Source organism: Ostrea edulis, chromosome 1 (assembly GCF_947568905.1).
Source record: "Ostrea edulis chromosome 1, xbOstEdul1.1, whole genome shotgun sequence".
Taxonomy (NCBI): Eukaryota; Metazoa; Mollusca; class Bivalvia; order Ostreida; family Ostreidae; genus Ostrea; species Ostrea edulis.
The window spans coordinates 64,255,545-64,276,253 of NC_079164.1; the positions used below are offsets into that span (position 1 = coordinate 64,255,545).

The 20,709-nt window shown below is 35.8% G+C and overlaps 1 protein-coding gene and 1 long non-coding RNA gene across 2 annotated transcripts; both read left to right on the top strand.

The window, feature by feature from the left end:
• The first annotated feature begins 1,662 nt into the window (after positions 1-1,662).
• Positions 1,663-11,792, top strand: LOC125680137 (zinc metalloproteinase nas-14-like). Its single transcript, XM_048919610.2, has 9 exons — positions 1,663-1,703; positions 3,582-3,684; positions 4,584-4,690; positions 5,374-5,491; positions 6,365-6,431; positions 7,786-7,989; positions 8,387-8,513; positions 8,751-8,924; positions 11,665-11,792. The coding sequence occupies exons 1-9, from the start codon at positions 1,664-1,666 to the stop codon at positions 11,790-11,792; spliced, it is 1,068 nt and encodes a 355-aa protein (XP_048775567.2). The 5' UTR covers position 1,663.
• Positions 11,793-11,944: 152 nt separating this feature from the next.
• Positions 11,945-15,140, top strand: LOC130052190 (uncharacterized). Its single transcript, XR_008800571.1, has 3 exons — positions 11,945-12,071; positions 14,449-14,466; positions 14,690-15,140. It is a non-coding gene; the product is annotated as an uncharacterized LOC130052190 (long non-coding RNA).
• Positions 15,141-20,709: the final 5,569 nt, after the last annotated feature.

Sequence of the window (20,709 nt, forward strand, 5' to 3'; positions counted from 1 at the left end):
TGCTTAAATACAACATACTTCAGTCTTTCCGAAATATTATATCACAATGTGGTTCGATGTTGAAAAGAGAGAGAGAAAAAAAATCCAACAAAACTTGATAAAGTCTTCCGACAGGTTAGATGCAAATATCCTTACAGTAGTTGATGTCGTTTTCATCTGCGCAAAAATATCTTAATCTGTAGAAACTCGCATGCATGGTGTTCCGATAGAACCATTTGCAAAAGCGTAACAACGCCTTTCTTAAAACGTGCTATCACACAACACGCCATCACACTATCACACAATACGCTATCGCGCTATCACACAACACGCCATCACGCTATCACACAATACGATATCGCGCTATCACACAACACGCCATCACGCTAACACACGCTGACGCACTGTCACGCTATTACACAACACGCCATCACGCTAACACACGCTGACGCACTGTCGCGCTATTACACAACACGCCATCACGCTAACACACGCTGACGCACTGTCACTCTATTACACAACACGCCATCACGCTAACACACAACACGCTCACGGAAATGTAATGAGTTCAATGATGAAAAAATGCATTCGTTTTAACTTCGTTTAGTAAAAATTTAGATATACAGAAAATACTACTAACGCATAGGCATACCTGTAGCCAGGGGCTAAAGTGCCATATAAACTTTTTAAAAAAAGAAGCTAATTGTGTGCCCCCACTAACACACTGTTTCATCTTTTTATTTTCGGACTATTTTTAAACTCTGTAAATTGGATTTTAATGCAACACTGCAGCATTACTCAATACACATTTTTGTTGCCATGGCAACCAATTTAGATTTTATTCAAAATATAAAAATGTGCTAATTTTTGTGTTTTGCAATAAGATTTCTCTATCAAATAGTAAAATCTGCTAGATAATATATATATCTTTAATTAAATTCCACTACATTTTACCCCATCAGTTTGCCGTATGTAGTTTTTATACCATTAGTATCCCCAGTGGCGTAGCTTCCATTGAGGCAACCGAGGCAGCTGCCTCGGTAAAAAAACCCACCACATTTTACGTTGTTAAAATATCGATAGCTTCGATGATCCCCTTTTGTGCAAAGATCAAGGGGGAAAAGTAAAACATCAGAGTCAAGCCCACCTGATCAAAAAACGACATGGGCAATCTTTTTTTTTTTATAAAGTCATAAAATTTTAGATTAATTCCTTCTGATGATACTGACGTGCAACATGACTTTATTAGCAGTATGGTAAAATCCCGCAAAACGCGTTGTTGCGCTTTTGCACACGGCCCTATCGGGACACCATACAGTACATGGGATGAAGTCACCTCCATGTATATCCTAGATAAAACATGCGTATCTATGTACATCAGAGGCCGTGTAACGGACCAGGATCTGACAAACCATTATTACATATTACACAGTATATAAATTTATGCTAGGCCAATTAGTAGACAAAAGTTGCATTGAGTGAGACAGATTAGATCACATTCAACTAAGATGAAGATTTTCGTTTTTTCATTGATGTTTGCTCTCGTCTTTGAGGTAACATTAAATATCGTTGCAGGAAAATTGTATTTTTAAAAAAATCCTATTGTGAATTTTTTCAAAATGAGAAGAATTCTAAGAAAATGCATAATTGAATATGATTTGTTTGATTTTCACAGACGGATAGCATGTCTATTGATAAAGCTATAGAGGACGCCAACGAAAACAGTAAGTCAAGATGATAGTAAAAAAAACCGTGGTATGCCGGAATCCAGAGCAGCAGGATATTTAATTACTTTGGTTTAAACAATGTGTTTCATTGTTATACAATTATAGAGGGATCGGACAAGAGTTCTTAAATCTCTCTCTCTAAATCATAGATTCGAATATCAATTGTTTTCAATTCAGTTATAAAATGAAAAAAACAAACAAACCCTGAAACGCTAATAGTCCATTAGGAAATCGAAGAATATAGGAAGCCGACGCTCTACCCGGTGTAGCTATTCGGACACATGACAAAACAGAATTCAACGATTTTGATAAAAGTTTCATGTTGACCAGAAAATTTTTATTCTGAGAAGTGCAAATAGGTTTTGAAGTATTTTTGTCTCATTAGAAAAAAAAAGAAGATCCTGCTAGAAAATGCAAACTTGACGCACTTCAAATGAATGGATCAAAGCCCCAAAGACAACAAATATATTTAAAAAATGTTTCTTTCTGTAAAAAAATGTCTTGTGGCCATAATGGGATGAGCATTTAAACTATGTGGCGTAAGACTTCTACATTTTTTAAATTATAGTGTATCATAAGTATATGCACTCTGTTGGAAAGGGGAGGAGTGATAATTATTTTTTACGGTCGTTATGGCCCAGATTTCTTAAGACGTCACATCTTACGTGCCCACTTTCTTGAAAATTCTGAATGCCTCTTAGACCAATTTCGCCTCCACAAAACATGAATTTCGGTCACTGCATATGTTCACTCACTTTCGTTTCCGTCAGTACGATCTCTCTTTGAATGTAATCAGGATACACCGGAAGTAACTTTTGTCGTTCCCGGATGTTGAATGATGCAGATGTCAATACGCAAGATCGCGACTACTTTTTCCGTCTTGGTTTTAAATTTTACTTTCCCCTTTCAAAGTCTCGCGAGACCCAGAGTATGCGAGAATTTGGGCATGTTGGTAAATAATACCAGTTTTGCAACTTTTGTCGTGATCGATTCACCTGATTTTAACAATGGTGCACTATCATTGCATTGCAGTAGGCTGTAGTAATGATTCAAGAAAGAAACCTAATACGCAGAAATATCCACAAATGATAGATTTTAATGGAAATTATGTGGATTGTTTCCATCTGCTGTCCTGGAAATTCCCAAAGCTGAAAAGAGCTTGCGTCAAAACATATAGCTTCACGAGCCAAATTCAGTTCATTTTTCCTGTATCCAGACGTTTCACACACCATTCATTTAAAAATGCTTTTAATTGTGGAAAGCACGGGTTAAATCGTCTTCCGATGCCGTGTTTGAATAAACAAAAAATGCCCAAGATAGACACGCTTTTCTGTACTTCTTTACAAGAGAGTTCCGCTAACTCGGTATTTACGATCTTGTGTATTCCTGTGTACACCAAGAATGAATCTATACCAGTCTTGCATACCTCCTTAAAATAAATTCGGGGTGGGGTGGGTGGGGAATCGAAGATAATAGAATATTGTTCTGTAAAATTAAAGTATTAATGATTAAGTATGCACGTGTCGAAAAGTTTCCACTTATATCCAGATTCATATGTTACCTGTTACACCCCCGTATTATACACATAAAATAATTTGATACAGCAAATTCAATATAAGAGAAAAAATTTCTACTCCAAAATAAGTCGTAAAAACAATACATTTAAACTTTTTGAAATTAAAGAAACATAACTCAATAAAGTGAATAAAGTACATGGTATATACTAGGCCTGCAATAAGATACACCTAATTCTACTCGTACCGTTTGGCCCCATTTCATTGATTTTAATGCCAATATTCTAAGAAAACTGATATGGAAATGGTATGAATATGTCCTTGTCCGTGTTTTCATGTGCATTATATGTTGACCTGACAGGTATGTCACACGACTTGGTGTCCAGCGAGTCGTCCAGCTTGGTCAGAAAAGAACTGGACATATTGATGACCCTAGATGAGTTCATAGCAGAGGAAAAAGCAAGGTAAAAATCTTTTGATAGATAAAATGATTATTTTGTACATGAAAATTTATGTATACTTTCTGTCGAAAGGATGCACAGGAACAGAAATACTGGCGTTTTTACCGCGCATCTTCTGAATATTGTTTGGGACAACCAAATTAAATTATCAGCTTGAAGAAATCTTACATTTTCCATGATTGGGCTCCAGCCTTTTTTATTTGATTTGCCAGGCTTTTAAAATTCCCAGAACTTATCCTCTATCTAAAAGTGTAATAAGTAATGTGTATGTAATAATTTTATCGAAGAAAACATTTAAACATTTTGTGAAAAGCCGAGAAAATTTCAATCACAACGATGGATTATATCACAAGAATCCAATACACAAAAATTGTTTATTATCTCGGTCAGTTACTCTAAGCAAAACAATTATATCGTAAGAAGTAGTTTGATATAAGTATCAAGGTGTATTGTTTTAATTCGGCAGAATTTAAGTATCTGTTGATTGCTGCTAAACTACACGTATTGTAACACTTCAATAGACAACAGCATTTCGAGTTTCTCCCTCTGAGGAATATAAACTTCAAAGTTCTTCAATGTAATCGTTACAAAGAGTATTTTGAAACAACAGTTCTTATATGTATGTCCAAAACTGTTTTCGAGTAGTTAGATGTTTGGGGTGGCTTTATATAATATCAGTTACACAAGTTTAGACTATGTTGATATTCAGTAAACTTTCAAGTACGTGTTATTCTATTGTTTCACATTCCTCACCGTGTAAAATTAAATAATGATAAACACTGTACAAAGTGGAAAATCATAATTTTAATCCATTACAAAGTAAGATGTAACATGTGCTTATAAAAATATGATTTGAAAAAAATTTAAAGATAAAGATGAAACGAATTTTATTTTTTGAATAGAATGGACGAAAAAATGGGTAAAAGAAAAAAGAGGAAGGCTATCCGTGGAACAAGTAGGAGATGGCCAAACAACATCATTCCTTACGAAATTGCACCTGGGACTTTCAGTATGTTGTGCATTAGTAATATTTATACATGTACAATCTTTGTGTTTATACTCAATGCATATATACATGTACTACTATATGTCAAAATGTGACTTTTGAAATATGAAAAACCACCTTAACTAAAGTAAATTTATTACCGTTTTCCTTGGAAATCGGAATATTTTACAGACCTCGGACAATATACTTCCTCTCCTTTAAGATTGGTAGAAAATGTAAGATGTGAAAATTATGATTTATTTCATTGATTGGAATTCTATTAAATAAAGGGGAGATAGAAACTATTAAAAACATTTCTATAATTCACTGAATAACAGAAGTGGTCTTTTTTGCACTCAAACTTTGAAATTCTTCTCGAGAAAATTTAGCTATTTAGTATATTTTGTTTCTTGCTGCGTGAAAAATAGATTTTTTTTTTTTAAACCAGAGACATATGTAACTGTTACATATGACATATGTCTCTGATTAAACACACTGAACAACACAGTTTTCTTGAGGTTGAGAAGAAACAATACTCTCTATCTTTTTCAGTACAAACAACGTGTGTACTGCAAGGTCATACTATAAAATATTCAAAGCACATGATACATGTACATTTATACCAGTTTACTATATAAGGGTGTTCCTAAAGACGGCAAGCTTTGTTATAAAAGCTATAATTGTATTCGTTTTTTTGTTTTTTTTAGGTTCTGCTAATACGGCGGAAATCAACACTGCCATTAACGAATGGAACACACAAACGTGTTTGGTGTTTAGACTAAGGAATGGAGAAAGTGCGGCTATACGATTCCAAAATGGCGATGGGTAAGGTCTACATATACCAGCGTTTAGCATCAATTCAAATTATGAAGAATTGTTTGTGTAGGAAATATGGGTGGGGTGGGTAAATACTGATTTTGTTAAAGATCGATAATCGTGTAAATGTCTCATGTCTAAAGGGAACCAGTTTATACATATAGATTGGTTTGAGCGCTTAGATAACGCACGTATTCGGAAAGCACTAGTTATTTCCCAATCCTGTACAAAACAAACGTAATATGAAGTATATTACGTACTAGGACAACATCCTCTTAAGATTGATTGATAGTTCTAATATAACGGACCGTGTTATAATGAAAATTATTTTCTCAGTATAGCCTCATCAGCCATGCGTATGTACATGTAGTTCATTGTTCATGAACTTTTTGGGTTGATTATGCGTGTATTTAATGATAAATCAATTCGCAATAAGGTGAACACATACAAAGTACTTGGCGGGTTTTTTCGCGACAAAAATCAACATGAAAATTAATTGTGGATATTAGGGAAATCATTGTGTCATAGACATGCAGTGGAAAAATTTCCAGCATAGGAGTTATTGCCCTTGACAACATTTTTAGAATTAGAAATAATTGATTATCTATGGAAAATAAAAACTTTTTCAGTAACAAAAATTTACCAAATTTTTTATCTTATTCATTGAATAAAATTCCTCAGAAAGATATAATTCAATCATCGCAAAATTTAATTAGATAAAGATTTTGCAAAAACTTATGACATCACATGAGGATCAATCAACCTTAATATGTCTCTCGATACAATGGCGATCTATAGAGGGTTTTGGCATGATGTGTTTCAAGAAGTTCTGAAGCTTATGTCGTTAATTTATGGATTTAATTGCTAGCTTTCTTTATTCAGATGTTCATCTTTTATTGGACGCACCGGAAATGTGCAGCCTATAAACCTCGCTAATGGCTGCAGAATCGTAAGTATTCTAACTTTTCAAATGACATTTCAGGAACTGCATGTGCATGAAATAATTCTGATGCTGGAAAACACTTATTTAAAAGAGAGAAACATTAAAGAATGTCATCCTCAATCGGCCAATGGACTTTTGACACACAACAAAAGTCACTTGTTTTCATTGGAACTAAATAGAGACATATCACATTACAGTACTATTCAGGTAGACGAGTTCATTCCTTCCATTGCCCATAAGAAACTTGATTCTTCTATAGATGTTAGTGCAACACAATCCGACCCCACAATCCTTCTTGGCTTCTGCATATCTTTTTTCTTTTGTAAATCACAAGATATACACCTAGTAATGCTATTTTATACATACATATGGTACACACGCAAACACACACACACAAACCACACACACACACACACACACACACACACACACACACACACACACACACACACACACATGTACACACACACACATGTACACACACACACACACACACACACACACACACACACACACATACATACACACACACACATGTACACACACACACACACATGTATACACACACACACACACACACACACACACATGTACACACACACACGTACACACATGTACACACACACACACACACACACACACACACACACACACACACACACACACACACACACACACACACACACACACATACATACACACACACACACACACACACACACATGTACACACACACACACACACACACACACACATGTACACACACACACACACACACACACACACACACACACACACACACACACACACACACACACACACACACACACACACACACACACACACACCGTGTCTTGTGGACCGGCCCTTTGGACGAACAGGGCATATCCTAATTTGCTCCGCACTTGATTACCAAGCCTAGAAATAAAAATATGTATTTTGTGGTGTAAATACGCTTCTAGATTTAGTGCAGTTTTAGTGCTGCGGTGCAAATACGTTTCTAGATTTAGTGTAGTTTTAGTGCTGCGGTGTAAATACGCTTCTAGATTTAGTGTAGTTTTAGTGCTACGGTGTAAATACGTTTCTAGATTTAGTGTAGTTTTAGTGCTAAGTGTATTTTTGTTGTTGTTTTGTTATTTTCTTTTAATATTAGCCATATTACCATATAATGTAAACCTTTTCGACCCCAAAATTTGAAAATCTGGTTGTTCGTGTCGTTGGTCATTTTAGTGCACTATATATATTAAAAGTCAAGAAACACAAAACTGGAATAACATTTCACTGTTAGCGCTTTCGGCTTTAATGACTCTTCAGACAGTTATAAAACATTTTATAGATATACTCCATTCTGCTTTTTCAGCGAAGAATTATTACCCACGAAATAGGACATGCAGTTGGGTACTGGCATGAGCAGAGTCGACCTGATCGTGATGGATTTGTACAAATTGTTCCGGAAAACATACCATCTGCAGTACTTTTTAATTTCGAAAAACAACCGACGTCTCAAGTGAACAATTTTGGAGTGGCATATGATTACCGAAGTGTGATGCATTATGGGGCCAGGGTATGTATATATGGGTCTAATGACCTGTACATTTCAAGCTTATTACATTATCATATTTAAAGACTTTTAATCCTAAGAAAGAATTCAATGTAATTATTATATGTCGATATACATTCATATTGTCCTTACAGCTCCAATAAAATGAATTTTGCACGTGCTATTAATCATTTAGATGATTCAAACGTCTTGACAAGTCCATGAACGGTTACAATTGGTATTGGTCTCTATGGGAAATCTTCTGCAATAAAACTGGTCATAAATGTGTATTTTGAGGTACCATAGCTCGGTGTACATGTCATATTGTAAACTTTGTATTCACTGCCACTTGGTAAACTCAAAATTAACGATGTGACATATAGAGATAAGTCTGGTATGTTCTTGTTTCTCTTTTATACAGGCTTTTTCAAACAGCGGAGGGATCACAGTCAGAACTCTCGATGCAAGCTTTCAAAACATCATCGGAACAGCACCTGGTCTCAGTTTTCGAGACATCAAGCTCGCAAATCTGATGTACAACTGTGCCGGTAACATTTTAAGACACATTTAATTTCAATGTACCTTTTCATCTCAACATTGTAAAATTTTGCAACACATGGGCAGTTCAGCTTTTACTACAATATAAAGATTGGCAATTTCCATACCATTGTTTTTAATTGTGTTTTGACTAAGTTGTTAACTTATTTGATGTTTACATTCTTTTAGAAGATTTTCGCATCTATTTTGAAACAATTTGTTATATAATGTTTTGTGTTTGCAACCAGGTTCCTGTTCAGCTCAGAGTTGTCCTGGAGAAGGTTTCCTCGGCAAAGATTGTAGATGTAAATGTCCTACAAACGACCCAAACAACCCGATCCAGAACTGTCTGGGAACGCCAGTGGTAACCACCACATCTCAAACTACCGCAAGCCCCGCTCCAAGTACAACGTCCTCCGGAGGTGACTTTCGCTTTTCTTCTTTGTTATATCGGGAGTTTTTATCCGTAAAGAAACATCTTCAACACATGAGCATGAAATATAAGGACTCCATTTTTAGCTCACCTGAACCGAAGGTTCAAGTGAGCTATTCTGATCACATTTTGTCCGGCGTCCGTCTGTCTGTCTGTCCGTCTGTCTGTAAACTTTTCACATTTTCGACTTCTTCTCCAGAACCACTGGGCCAATTTCAACCTAACTTGGCCAAAAGCATTCTTGGGTGAAGGGCTTTCAAGTTTGTTCAAATGAAGGGCCATGTCCCTTTCAAAGGGGAGATAATCACAAAAATGCTAAAATAGGGTGGGGTCATTTAAAAATCTTCTTCTCAAGAACCACTGGGCCAGAAGAGCTGAAATTTACCTGAAAGCTTCCTGACATATTGCAGATTCAAGTTTGTTCAAATCATGGCCCCCGGTGGTAGGATGGGGCCACAAGGGGGAATCAAAGTTTTACATACAAATATATAGGGGAAAACTTTAAAAATCTTCTTCTCAAGAACCACTTAGCCAGAAAAGCTGAGATTTACATGAAAGCTTTCTGACATAATGCAGATTCAAGTTTGTTCAAATCATGGGCCCCTGGGGTTGGATGGGGCCACAATAGGGGATCAAAGTTTTACATACAAATATATAGGAAAAATCTTTTAAAATCTTCTTCTCAACAACCACTGAGCCAGAAAAGCTGATTTTTACATGAAAACTTTCTGACATAGTGCAGATTCATGTTTGTTCAAATCATGGCCCTCGGGGATAAGATGGGACCCCAAGGGGTGGATCAAAGTTTTACACACAAATATATAGGGAAAAACTTTAAAAATCTTCTTCTCAAGAACCACTAAGCCAGAAAAGCTGAGATTTACATGAAAGCTTCCTGACATAATGCAGATTCAAGTTTGTTCAAATCATGGGCCCCTGGGGTTGGATGGGGCCACAGTAGGGGATCAAAGTTTTACATACAAATATATAGGAAAAATCTTTTAAAATCTTCTTCTCAAGAACCACTGAGCCAGAAAAGCTGATTTTTACATGAAAACTTTCTGACATAGTGCAGATTCATGTTTGTTCAAATCATGGCCCTCGGGGATAAGATGGGGCCCCATGGGGTGGATCAAAGTTTTACACACAAATATATCGGGAAAAACTTTAAAAATCTTCTTCTCAAGAACCACTAAGCCAGAAAAGCTGAGATTTACATGAAAGCTTCCTGACATAATGCAGATTCAAGTTTGTTCAAATCATGGCCCCCGGGGGTTGGATGGGGCCACAATAGGGGATCAAAGTTTTACATACAAATATATAGGAAAAATCTTTAAAAATCTTCTTCTCAAGAACCACTGAGCCAGAAGAGCTGATTTTTACATGAAAACTTTCTGACATAGTGCAGATTCAAGTTTGTTCAAATCATGGCCCCCGAGGGTAGGATGGGGCCACAAGGGGGGGATCAAAGTTTTACATACAAATATGTAGGAAAAATCTTCTTTTCAAGAACCACTGAGCCAGAAAAGCTGATTTTTACATGAAAACGTTTTGACATAGTGCAGATTCAAGTTTGTTCAAATCATGGCCCCTGGGGGTAGGATGAGGCCACAAGGGGGATCAAAGTTTTACATACAAATATATAGTTAAAATCTTTTTCTCAATAACCACTGAGTCAGAAAATCTGATATTTACAAGAAAACTTTCTGACATAGTGAAGATTCAAGATTGTTCAAATCATGGCCCCCGGGGGGTAGGATGGGGCCACAAGTGGGGGGGGGGGTCAAAGTTTTACATACAAATATAGGAAAAAGCTTTAAAAATCTTCTTCTCAAGAACCATTGGGCCAAAGAAGTTGACATTTACATGAAAGCTTTCTGACATAGTGTAGATTCAAGTTTGCAAAGGGTAGTTTGGGCCATAATAGGGACTAAGGTTTTACATGCAAATATATATGGAAAGTCTTCAGATATGGGCCAAAGTGACTCAGGTGAGCGATGTGGCCCATGGGCCTCTTGTTGGCCTTGAAATTGAAACTCCTTTCTTTTTGACATCATTATACTACACGTACCTTGAAAATGAATCAGAAATAGCCAAAACCGAAATTAAAACTTTAATTTTCTTCTGTATCTTAATTTTTGGTGTATATAATATATGTATAAAATCGAAGATTTATAAGCTTTCCTTGAATTTGTCAGAAATATATACACGTATGTATAATTTTTGTAAATCAGTTAAACATTTTAAGTATCTAGGCGTCATGTATCGTCCAAAACAAAATTGATATATATTTTTAACAGTAAGATATACATGTAGATATTACTTATGTCAATTTCATCGTGTGCAATACATGAAGGAATTTGGGTCATTTAAAAGAAAACGGAGGAATACGAACGTTTTTAATACAAAGTACATGTACATTCATGATTCATAAACAAATTTATTATTAGTTTTGTATATTTCACCAATTTAAAACCTGATTTATACACATTTTTATTTATGTAGTTCAGTATCAAAGTCAAAATTAGGGTTAAAGTGGATTATTAACGAATCTAATCCACAAAGCTAGGTTAGAGGTACAAGTCGTGATGATATAATCATGTTAGAAGTTCCAGAAAACGCTTACTTTACAAGCAGATAGTGTTACGATGATATACCAGCAGTGTTTTATCATAAAATCTTAAAGTTGTTTTGAACTACCAACATTAAATTGAATTTTATGTTTGCAGATTGCGAAGATATGAATCGATTTTGTGGATTTTGGGCAAGGGCTGGATTTTGTTCGAGAAGCCGTTACATGATGATGTATTGCAAACAGTCTTGTAACAAGTGTAATGGTATGATAAATCTACCATAGGATTTTACTATTCATAACGTTGATATGATTCTTCAAATGATAAAAATGACTTTTAAACATACAATGTATATTTTTCAAAAATATCAAATTCAATTATCCATTATCATTAATTTTTGGCCGAAAATTGTGAGAAATAATTTCATACTTTTAAAGCTGAGAAAAGATGTGAAGATATGGGAAACCACTGCGCCTTTTTGAACAGTAGAGGACTTTGTACCAACCGATTCGCTAGAAGATACATGGAGGCTAACTGCCCCGCTACTTGTCAATTCTGTCAAGGTAAATTTGATTGAATTCTAAATTTGATAATGAAATTTTGCAATTATTCTTTGTGAAATGAGGAAGAAAATGTTCCGTTACCGACATATTACTACTATTACTCCTACAACTATAACAACTCCTAAAGCTACACCCTGATCTACACCTAATCCTACTTCTACAATTACCCCTGTAACTACTCCTACAACTACTTCTAACTATTATTACAACTTTCTGTAACTACTCCTACAATTTCCTGTAACTATTCTTACAACTTCCTGTAACTATTCCTACAACTTCCTGTAATTACTCCTACATCTTACTGTAACTATTCCTACAACTACCCCTGTAACTACTCCTACAACTTCCAGTAACTACTCCTACAATATCCTGTGACTGTTCCTACAATTACCCCTGTAACTATTCCTACAACTTCCTGTGACTATTCCTACAACTACCCCTGTAACTACTCCTACTACTTCCTGTAACTACTCTTACTACTTCCTGTGACTATTCCTACAATTTCCTTTAACTATTCCTACAATTTCCTGTAACTATTCCTACAATTTCCTGTAACTATTCCAACAACTTCATGCAAATACTCCACAACTTCCAATCGGATCACGCTCGTTCTTGTCAGTAACCGATTTACAGTTACGGAAATAGCCGAGTAGTGATGATTGCACAACGTCCTGTAACTACTCCTACAACTTCCTGCAACTGCTCCTTCAACTACTATTACAACTTTCTGTAACTACTCTTACAACTTCCTGTAAATACTCCTACAATTTCCTGTAACTATTCCTATAACTTCCTCTAACTATTCCTACAACTTCCTATAATTATTCCTACAACTTCCTCTAACTACTCCTACAACTTCATGTAACTACTCCTACAACTTCCTGTAACCATTCCTACATCTTCCTGTAACTACTCCTACATCTTCCTGTAACTATTCCTATAACTTCCTGTAACTCTTCCTACAACTTTCTGTAACCACTCCTACAACTTCCTGTAACCATTCCTACATCTTCCTGTAATTATTCCTACAACTTTCTGTAACCACTCCTACAACTTCCTGTAACCATTCCTACACCTTCCTGTAATTATTCCTACAACTTCCTGTAACTACTCCTACAACTTCCTGTAACTGCTCCTACAACTTCAAGTAAGTACTACTACAACTTCCTGTAACTACTCCTACAGCTTCCTGTAACTATTCATACAGCTTTTTATAACTATTCCTACAACTTCCTGTAACTACTCCTATAACTTCTTGTAACTACTCCTACAGCTTCCTGTAACTATTCATACAGCTTTTTATAACTATTCCTACAACTTCCTGTAACTACTCCTACAACTTCTTGTAACTACTCCTACAGCTTCCTGTAACTATTCATACAGCTTTTTATAACTATTCCTACAACTTCCTGTAACTACTCCTACAACTTCTTGTAACTACTCCTACAGCTTCCTGTAACTATTCATACAGCTTCCTGTAATTACTCCTACAACTTCCTGTAACTACTCCTACAACTTCTTGTAACTACTCCTACAGCTTCCTGTAACTATTCATACAGCTTTTTATAACTATTCCTACAACTTCCTGTAATTACTCCTACAACTTCCTGTAACTACTCCTACAGCTTCCTGTAACTATTCATACAGCTTTTTATAACTATTCCTACAACTTCCTGTAACTACTCCTACAACTTCTTGTAACTACTCCTACAGCTTCCTGTAACTATTCATACAGCTTTTTATAACTATTCATACAACTTCTTGTAACTACTCCTACAACTTCCTGTAACTACTCCTACAACTTCCTGTAACTACTCCTACAGCTTCCTGTAACTATTCATACAGCTTTTTATAACTATTCCTACAACTTCCTGTAACTACTCCTACAACTTCTTGTAACTACTCCTACAGCTTCCTGTAACTATTCATACAGCTTTTTATAACTATTCCTACAACTTCCTGTAACTACTCCTACAACTTCTTGTAACTACTCCTACAGCTTCCTGTAACTATTCATACAGCTTTTTATAACTACTCCTACAGCTTCCTGTAATTACTCCTACAACTTCCTGTAACTACTCCTACAACTTCCTATAACAATTCCTACAAAATCTCCTACAACTACAGCTACTGCTGTAACTACACCTAAACTACAACAACTTCTCCTACAACTACTAGCACTACTTCACAACTTCTCCTACAACTACTAGTACTACTTTTACAACAACTTCTCCTCCAACTACTAGTACTACTTCACAACTTCTCCTACAACTACTAGTACTGCTTTTACAACAACTCCTCTTACAACTACTAGTACTACTTTTATAACAACTACTACTGCGTCATTATAATTATAGATATTTTTTTTCTTTTGTAGCGGGCCAATTAATTGGAGGTACGTTTCAATTCAAATTAAAGTCTACATATACAAATTGCGCTGCTGAGATGCAGTCGAAATATAACAAAATATCTAACAGATATATCAAATGATACATAAAATTCCGATAGATATCCAAAATCACTGTTATTATTTATAGTAGAACAATAGCAAAATATTTCACTTACATAGAATGATCACATTCCGATCGTCATTCAAACTTACTATTATTATTCTGCAGCAAACAACGTAAATAAGGCCTCCAGAGTGGGATCCGCCTCTTTGTATTTTGCTGTTCCAATCGTTCTACTGAGCTTGTTCCATTTATAGCGAGAAAGGATGTGATAAAGACTGGCACATGTCTGTTCTGTATTCAGTCACAATCAGGATTCAACATTGACTGTTCTAAAATTTCATGATTTTAAACTGTTCCACCAGCTAACATTTGCAGAAAGAGGCATTTATTGTATATCCTCATGCATGCTCTGAAATCGATATTCTTTAACTCCGATAACGTTTCATTTTAATTCCAAGTTGAGGTATCATTTCTTACATCTTTTGGTACATGAATCATTACACCACTGCCTGATGCATTTCGGAGTATTTCAAAACCTTGTGGTTAACACGCACATGAATATAAAATCTCTATTGCATTTACGAGATCATTGTCTTAATAATAAAAAATGGAAACTCTTGAAGATTGTGGAATTTTATTTTGTCTTTCGTGTTTCTATATACATTTTCTTAATTTCATCAATTCTTAATGGTCTATTGTACAGCCATTTGACGTTACAGATAAAAAAAAATTCTCATTATTTTTAGACTGGGATTTTCCCTTTTGCGTGTTCCTCTGCTCTCCTCGTGGATTTATTTACACATTTTCAACTCCCGCTAGGTGGTGTCCAATTTACACAAATCAGCTGCAAGTCAACCGCAATAATGTGGAGGCCTGAGAGCATCCGTCTATTTATAGATAACATATTTTGAATGTCATTTACCTACGCTAATATTATTTTGTAACGTCAAGTGTCTGTGGTCTGTTGTGAAACAGCGATGCGATTATGATTAATCCTCACACAACGTAACCCTAGTCCCGGGGAGAATTATAGAACATAGTAGTCCCGGGGAGAATTATAGAACATAGTCCCAGGGAGAATTATAGAACATAGTAGTCCCGGGGAAAATTATAAAACAGTAGTCCCGGGGAGAATTATAAAACATAGTCCCGGGGAGAATTATAGAACATAGTCCCGGGGAGAATTATAGAACATAGTAGTCCCGGGGAGAATTATAGAACATAGTCCCGGGGAGAATTATAGAACATAGTCCCGGGGAGAATTATAGAATATAGTACCAAGGAGAATTATAGACCATAGTCCCGGGGAGAATTATAGGACATAGTAGTCCCGGGGAGAATTTTAGAACATAGTAGTCCCAGGGAGAATTATAGAACATAGCAGTCCGTGGAGAATTATAGAACATAGTAGTCCCGGGGAGAATTATAGAACATAGTCCCGGGGAGAATTATAGAATATAGTACCAAGGAGAATTATAGAACATAGTCCCGGGGAGAATTTTAAGACATAGTAGTCCCGGGGAGAATTATAGAACATAGTAGTACCGGGGAGAATTATAGAACATAGTCCCGGGGAGAATTATAGAATATAGTACCAAGGAGAATTATAGACCATAGTCCCGGGGAGAATTATAGGACATAGTAGTCCCGGGGAGAATTATAGAACATAGTAGTCCCGGGGAGAATTATAGAACATAGCAGTCCGTGGAGAATTACAGAATATAGTAGTCCCGGGGAGAATTATAGAACATAGTCCCGGTGAGAATTATAGAATATAGTACCAAGGAGAATTATAGAACATAGTCCGGGGGAAAATTATAGGACATAGAAGTCCCGGGGAGATTTATAGAACATAGTCCCGGGGAGAATTATAGAACATAGTCCCGGGGAGAATTAAAGAACGTAGTCCCGGAGAGAATTATAGAACATAGTGGTCCCGGGGAGAATTATAGAATATAGTACCGAGGAGAATTATAGAACATAGTCCAGGGGAGAATTATAGTACATAGTAGTCCCGGGGAGAATTATAGAACATAGTAGTCCCGGGGAGAATTATAGAACATAGTCCCGGGGAGAATTATAGAATATAGTACCGAGGAGAATTATAGAACATAGTCCCGGGGAGAATTATAGGACATAGTAGTCCCGGGGAGAATTACAGAACACAGTAGTCCCAGGGAGAATTATAGAACATAGTAGTCCGGGGAGAATGATAGAACATAGTAGTCCCAGGGAGAATTATAGAACATAGTCCCGGGGAGAATTATAGGACATAGTAGTCCCGGGGAGAATTATAGAATATAGTAGTCCCAGGGAGAATTATAGAACATAGTAGTCCCGGGGAGAATTATAGAACATAGTCCCGGGGAGCATTATAGAATATACCAAAGTCTCTGAGAATATTGGACATCCTGGGTCTAATTAACATACAACACAACACCGCCTATAATAGAAATATCATAAATATTGTCGTCGCAACGCTTATGATGGTATAAATGTTTGATTAAGCATTTCTGTTGTACAAATTCAATATCATTAACAGTTTACATTGCAAACTATTATCAAAGCAGGCTACTAAGTTGATGGTACAGGGGATTCAACAGTCTCGTTTAAAGTCAGCATTTCGCAAATAATATGGTCGGTATAACGATCTAGTTTGCCAATACAAACTATCATTGGATCATATGCTGTCTGACGTGTTTCATACTGATTGTTAGGCTGTTCTTGGCACACTGATTTTGACTACGGATAACTGTTTAGTTGATAAAAATGCTTACTCCTCCCAGGCACCTGATCTCACCTCTGGTGTATCCAGGGGTCCGTGTTTGCCCAACTCTCTATTTTGTATTGCTTATAAGAGTTTTGAGATTGATCACTGTTTGTGATCTTCACCTTTCATCACATACAGAAATAAAACTTGATTATGAGGAAGTCACTTGGAGCTCCAAATTAAATGTTCCTTATGTAACATAAATGATATCTCTCCGTATATGAATATTGGATCATGATTTTACGAATGCAATCGTAATCCGTCATGTCAAATAGTTGACCAAAGACAAAATGAACAGTTGTTCATAATTTCTAAATTTAAAACTCATTATTGCGTTTGAGTTTATCATAGTAGTTTTTGTCCAGTGCGACAATTTAAGTGCAACATTATGGATACCCGTAGTTTCTTCTCGTCAAAAGTAATAATCGAAACTATAATGCACTATATGAATGACAAACAGAAAAACTGCTATAATGTAAACAGTGGCCTGGTTTCTTGGACATTGACAGGTAGTGTACAACCTAATTTCGGTAAAACGTTTTAACCTTAAAGTTATAAGGTGCAAACTTCCCAGAACAGTCCCGGTATTATATAGTGAGACCGCCCCGAAAGACTGGTTATATAGTGAGAACCCCCACCCCCCTCCCTCAAACTATCAATAGTGAGGCTTCTCCCTACGTGCTTGGTCTAGATTTTATTTTCAAATTTCCACCGGAAGACAGGCTATGGCATTTAGTGCATTATCTGTGGAGTGGCAAATTAACATAAAGTCAAATAATTGAAGATATTTCTAATTATCTAAAGATACCTTCAATTCAATTATTGCGCACAATAATTGACAGATGCGTACATTAAATCAACTATTGTTCTTATCAATTGAATTGATGCGCGCATCAAGTCAGTTATTGCGTGCATCAATTCAATTAAAGAGAATTATTGCGCGTATTGATACTCGCATTAAATGAATTATTATTTTCTTCAATTGAATTGTAACGTGCATCAAATTAATTGATGACATATTCAAATAATTAAAGATATTTTCAATTACTTGAGTTATGTTAATTTGGCGCTCCATAGTCATTCCCCTTAGAGAATTAGCTATATCCCCCAACCACTAGTAGTGGAACTTCCCCTACAATACACATACGTGGTTGGTTGAAATGTTATCAATATCTATGATATATTACTTGAACGGGCAGCTTCTTTTATCAGTCGTTGAACTACTAAATTGAATGAGCTTATCAAGTACATGTATATATATATTTTTTAATAAGATGTATCTTCAAAGGAATTTAAACCGAAGTGAATTAGATATATCATGTATTATTCAAAATGAAGATTATTCCCTTCCATTAATAAAATGATTATGCCATACACTGAATTGAGGATATCCTTAATAATTCAATTTCTAGTATTGTGTGCCATAATTTAACCGACTTCATCATTAATTCAATTATTGCACACTATACATGGCACTGAAGGGATGGCATCTTTAAATCAATTACTGATATCTTACTGTATTAAAGACTAGACTTACATGTATTAACATCATAGACAGTTGCTTCTTCAACAAAAATGGAACAAGGAAATACTTGTATCTAGTGATCAGTCATCCAAAAAATTACTTTGTTGAATACCACTCTGATTACTCTGAAATTGAAATAAAAAAAATATGCTGGAGTTCCTCATTAACAATATCTTTGTGGTCTTTGGTGATCAGGTCTTCGAACAGTCTGTTGGAATTCCTATGGGCACGAATTGTGCTCTTTTGTTAGATGACCTATTTTTATATTCTTATGAAGCAGGACTTACTCAAAAGCTTCTACATGAGAAAGAAAAAATCTCTTGTTGTGGTCTTCAAATCGACATTTAGCTATATCGACGACGTTTTATCGGTTAACAATAATCATTTTTATTCATATATCAGTTCGATATATGATATGCTAGCACTTGAATGTGCTGTTTCATTCATAGTTAAACCTTAAGTTTATGAACCTCCTCACGATCGTCCGTTGTAATGGTGTCGGTCTCCGGAGGAACAATTTCTGATGAATACAGTGCATTGTGATAACCAGAAGGGGACATACTAGCTCATGCAACCACCACCAAATCTATTATGTAATGATCATCTTCTAGCATCCGAGTAATATTCACATTATCAAAGAGATGGGCGGTCCTTCTGTCACAAGTGCGCGGAGCGCAATGTGAATAGAAGATAACCAACTTGTCACATATTACGAAAGGTTCTTATTTTACCTTTATTGAACCATACATTCAATATAAGGGTAGATTGTCATATACCATCGTCGGAAGATGCACACACACACACACACACACACACACACACACACATAAAAGCACTGAAAAGGCCACGACACTATTGGTTATTTAAAACTCGAATTTTCGACGCAACCCGCGTTTTTATCAAGAGACATATATTACATAAACAAATAACACGCAAAAACGACAAGTATCGATAAACTACATTGATGACAAGAGTGATACACTGTTGTACTGAGTGATAAAAATGGTGGTGGTACTTTTAGGAAGTAGGGTGTTGTTGGGTTTTTGTGCTTATATATATATATATATATATATATATATATATATATATATATATATACACACACGCTTTACCCGTAAAACAGCAAAAGTAACTTCACGAAAACTAATTATCCCTGTCAGTATAAATCACATATTGGTGGTTTCATAAATTAATTTTCAGGAATTTAATTTAATACATGTATTTGTACAAATATTTTAAGAAAACATGTATAACACAAATATTAAAGTAGGAAAAGGATTAAAGCCTTGCATTAGCAAACTCTTTATAAAATTTAAGAGAGAGAATACTATTTAACATTACTGACTGTGCAGAAACGGTCCCAGGTATGTGTATATCTGTTACATAACACTTCCTGTCTGCTTCAACGCCCCAAGCATTGATCGTCGCACGCTTTACCCGTGAAACAGCAAAACTAAAGACTAGACTTTTTGACATCATAGACAATTGCTTCTTCAACAAAAATGGAAAACACAAATATTCATATCTAGTGATCTGTCATCCAAAAAAAAAATACTTTGTTAAACACCACTCTGATTCCACGCACAAGTACTCTGAAGTTGAAATAAAAATATGCTGGAGTTCCTCATTGACAATATCTTCGTGGTCTTTGGTGATCAGGTCTTCTAACAGTCTGTTGGAATTCCAATGGGCACTAATTGTGCTCCTTTGTTAGCTGACCTGTTTTTATACTCCTTTGAAGCAGAAGTTATTAAAAAACCACAGAGGCGTCCACTTCTGCTTCATACTAAGATATGTTATTATATTAACGGCAAACTAACAACTCAACTTTATAACAAACGGGATGATTTCAGCTTCTCCATCGTCAACTTCCCATATTTGTGTAGCAAT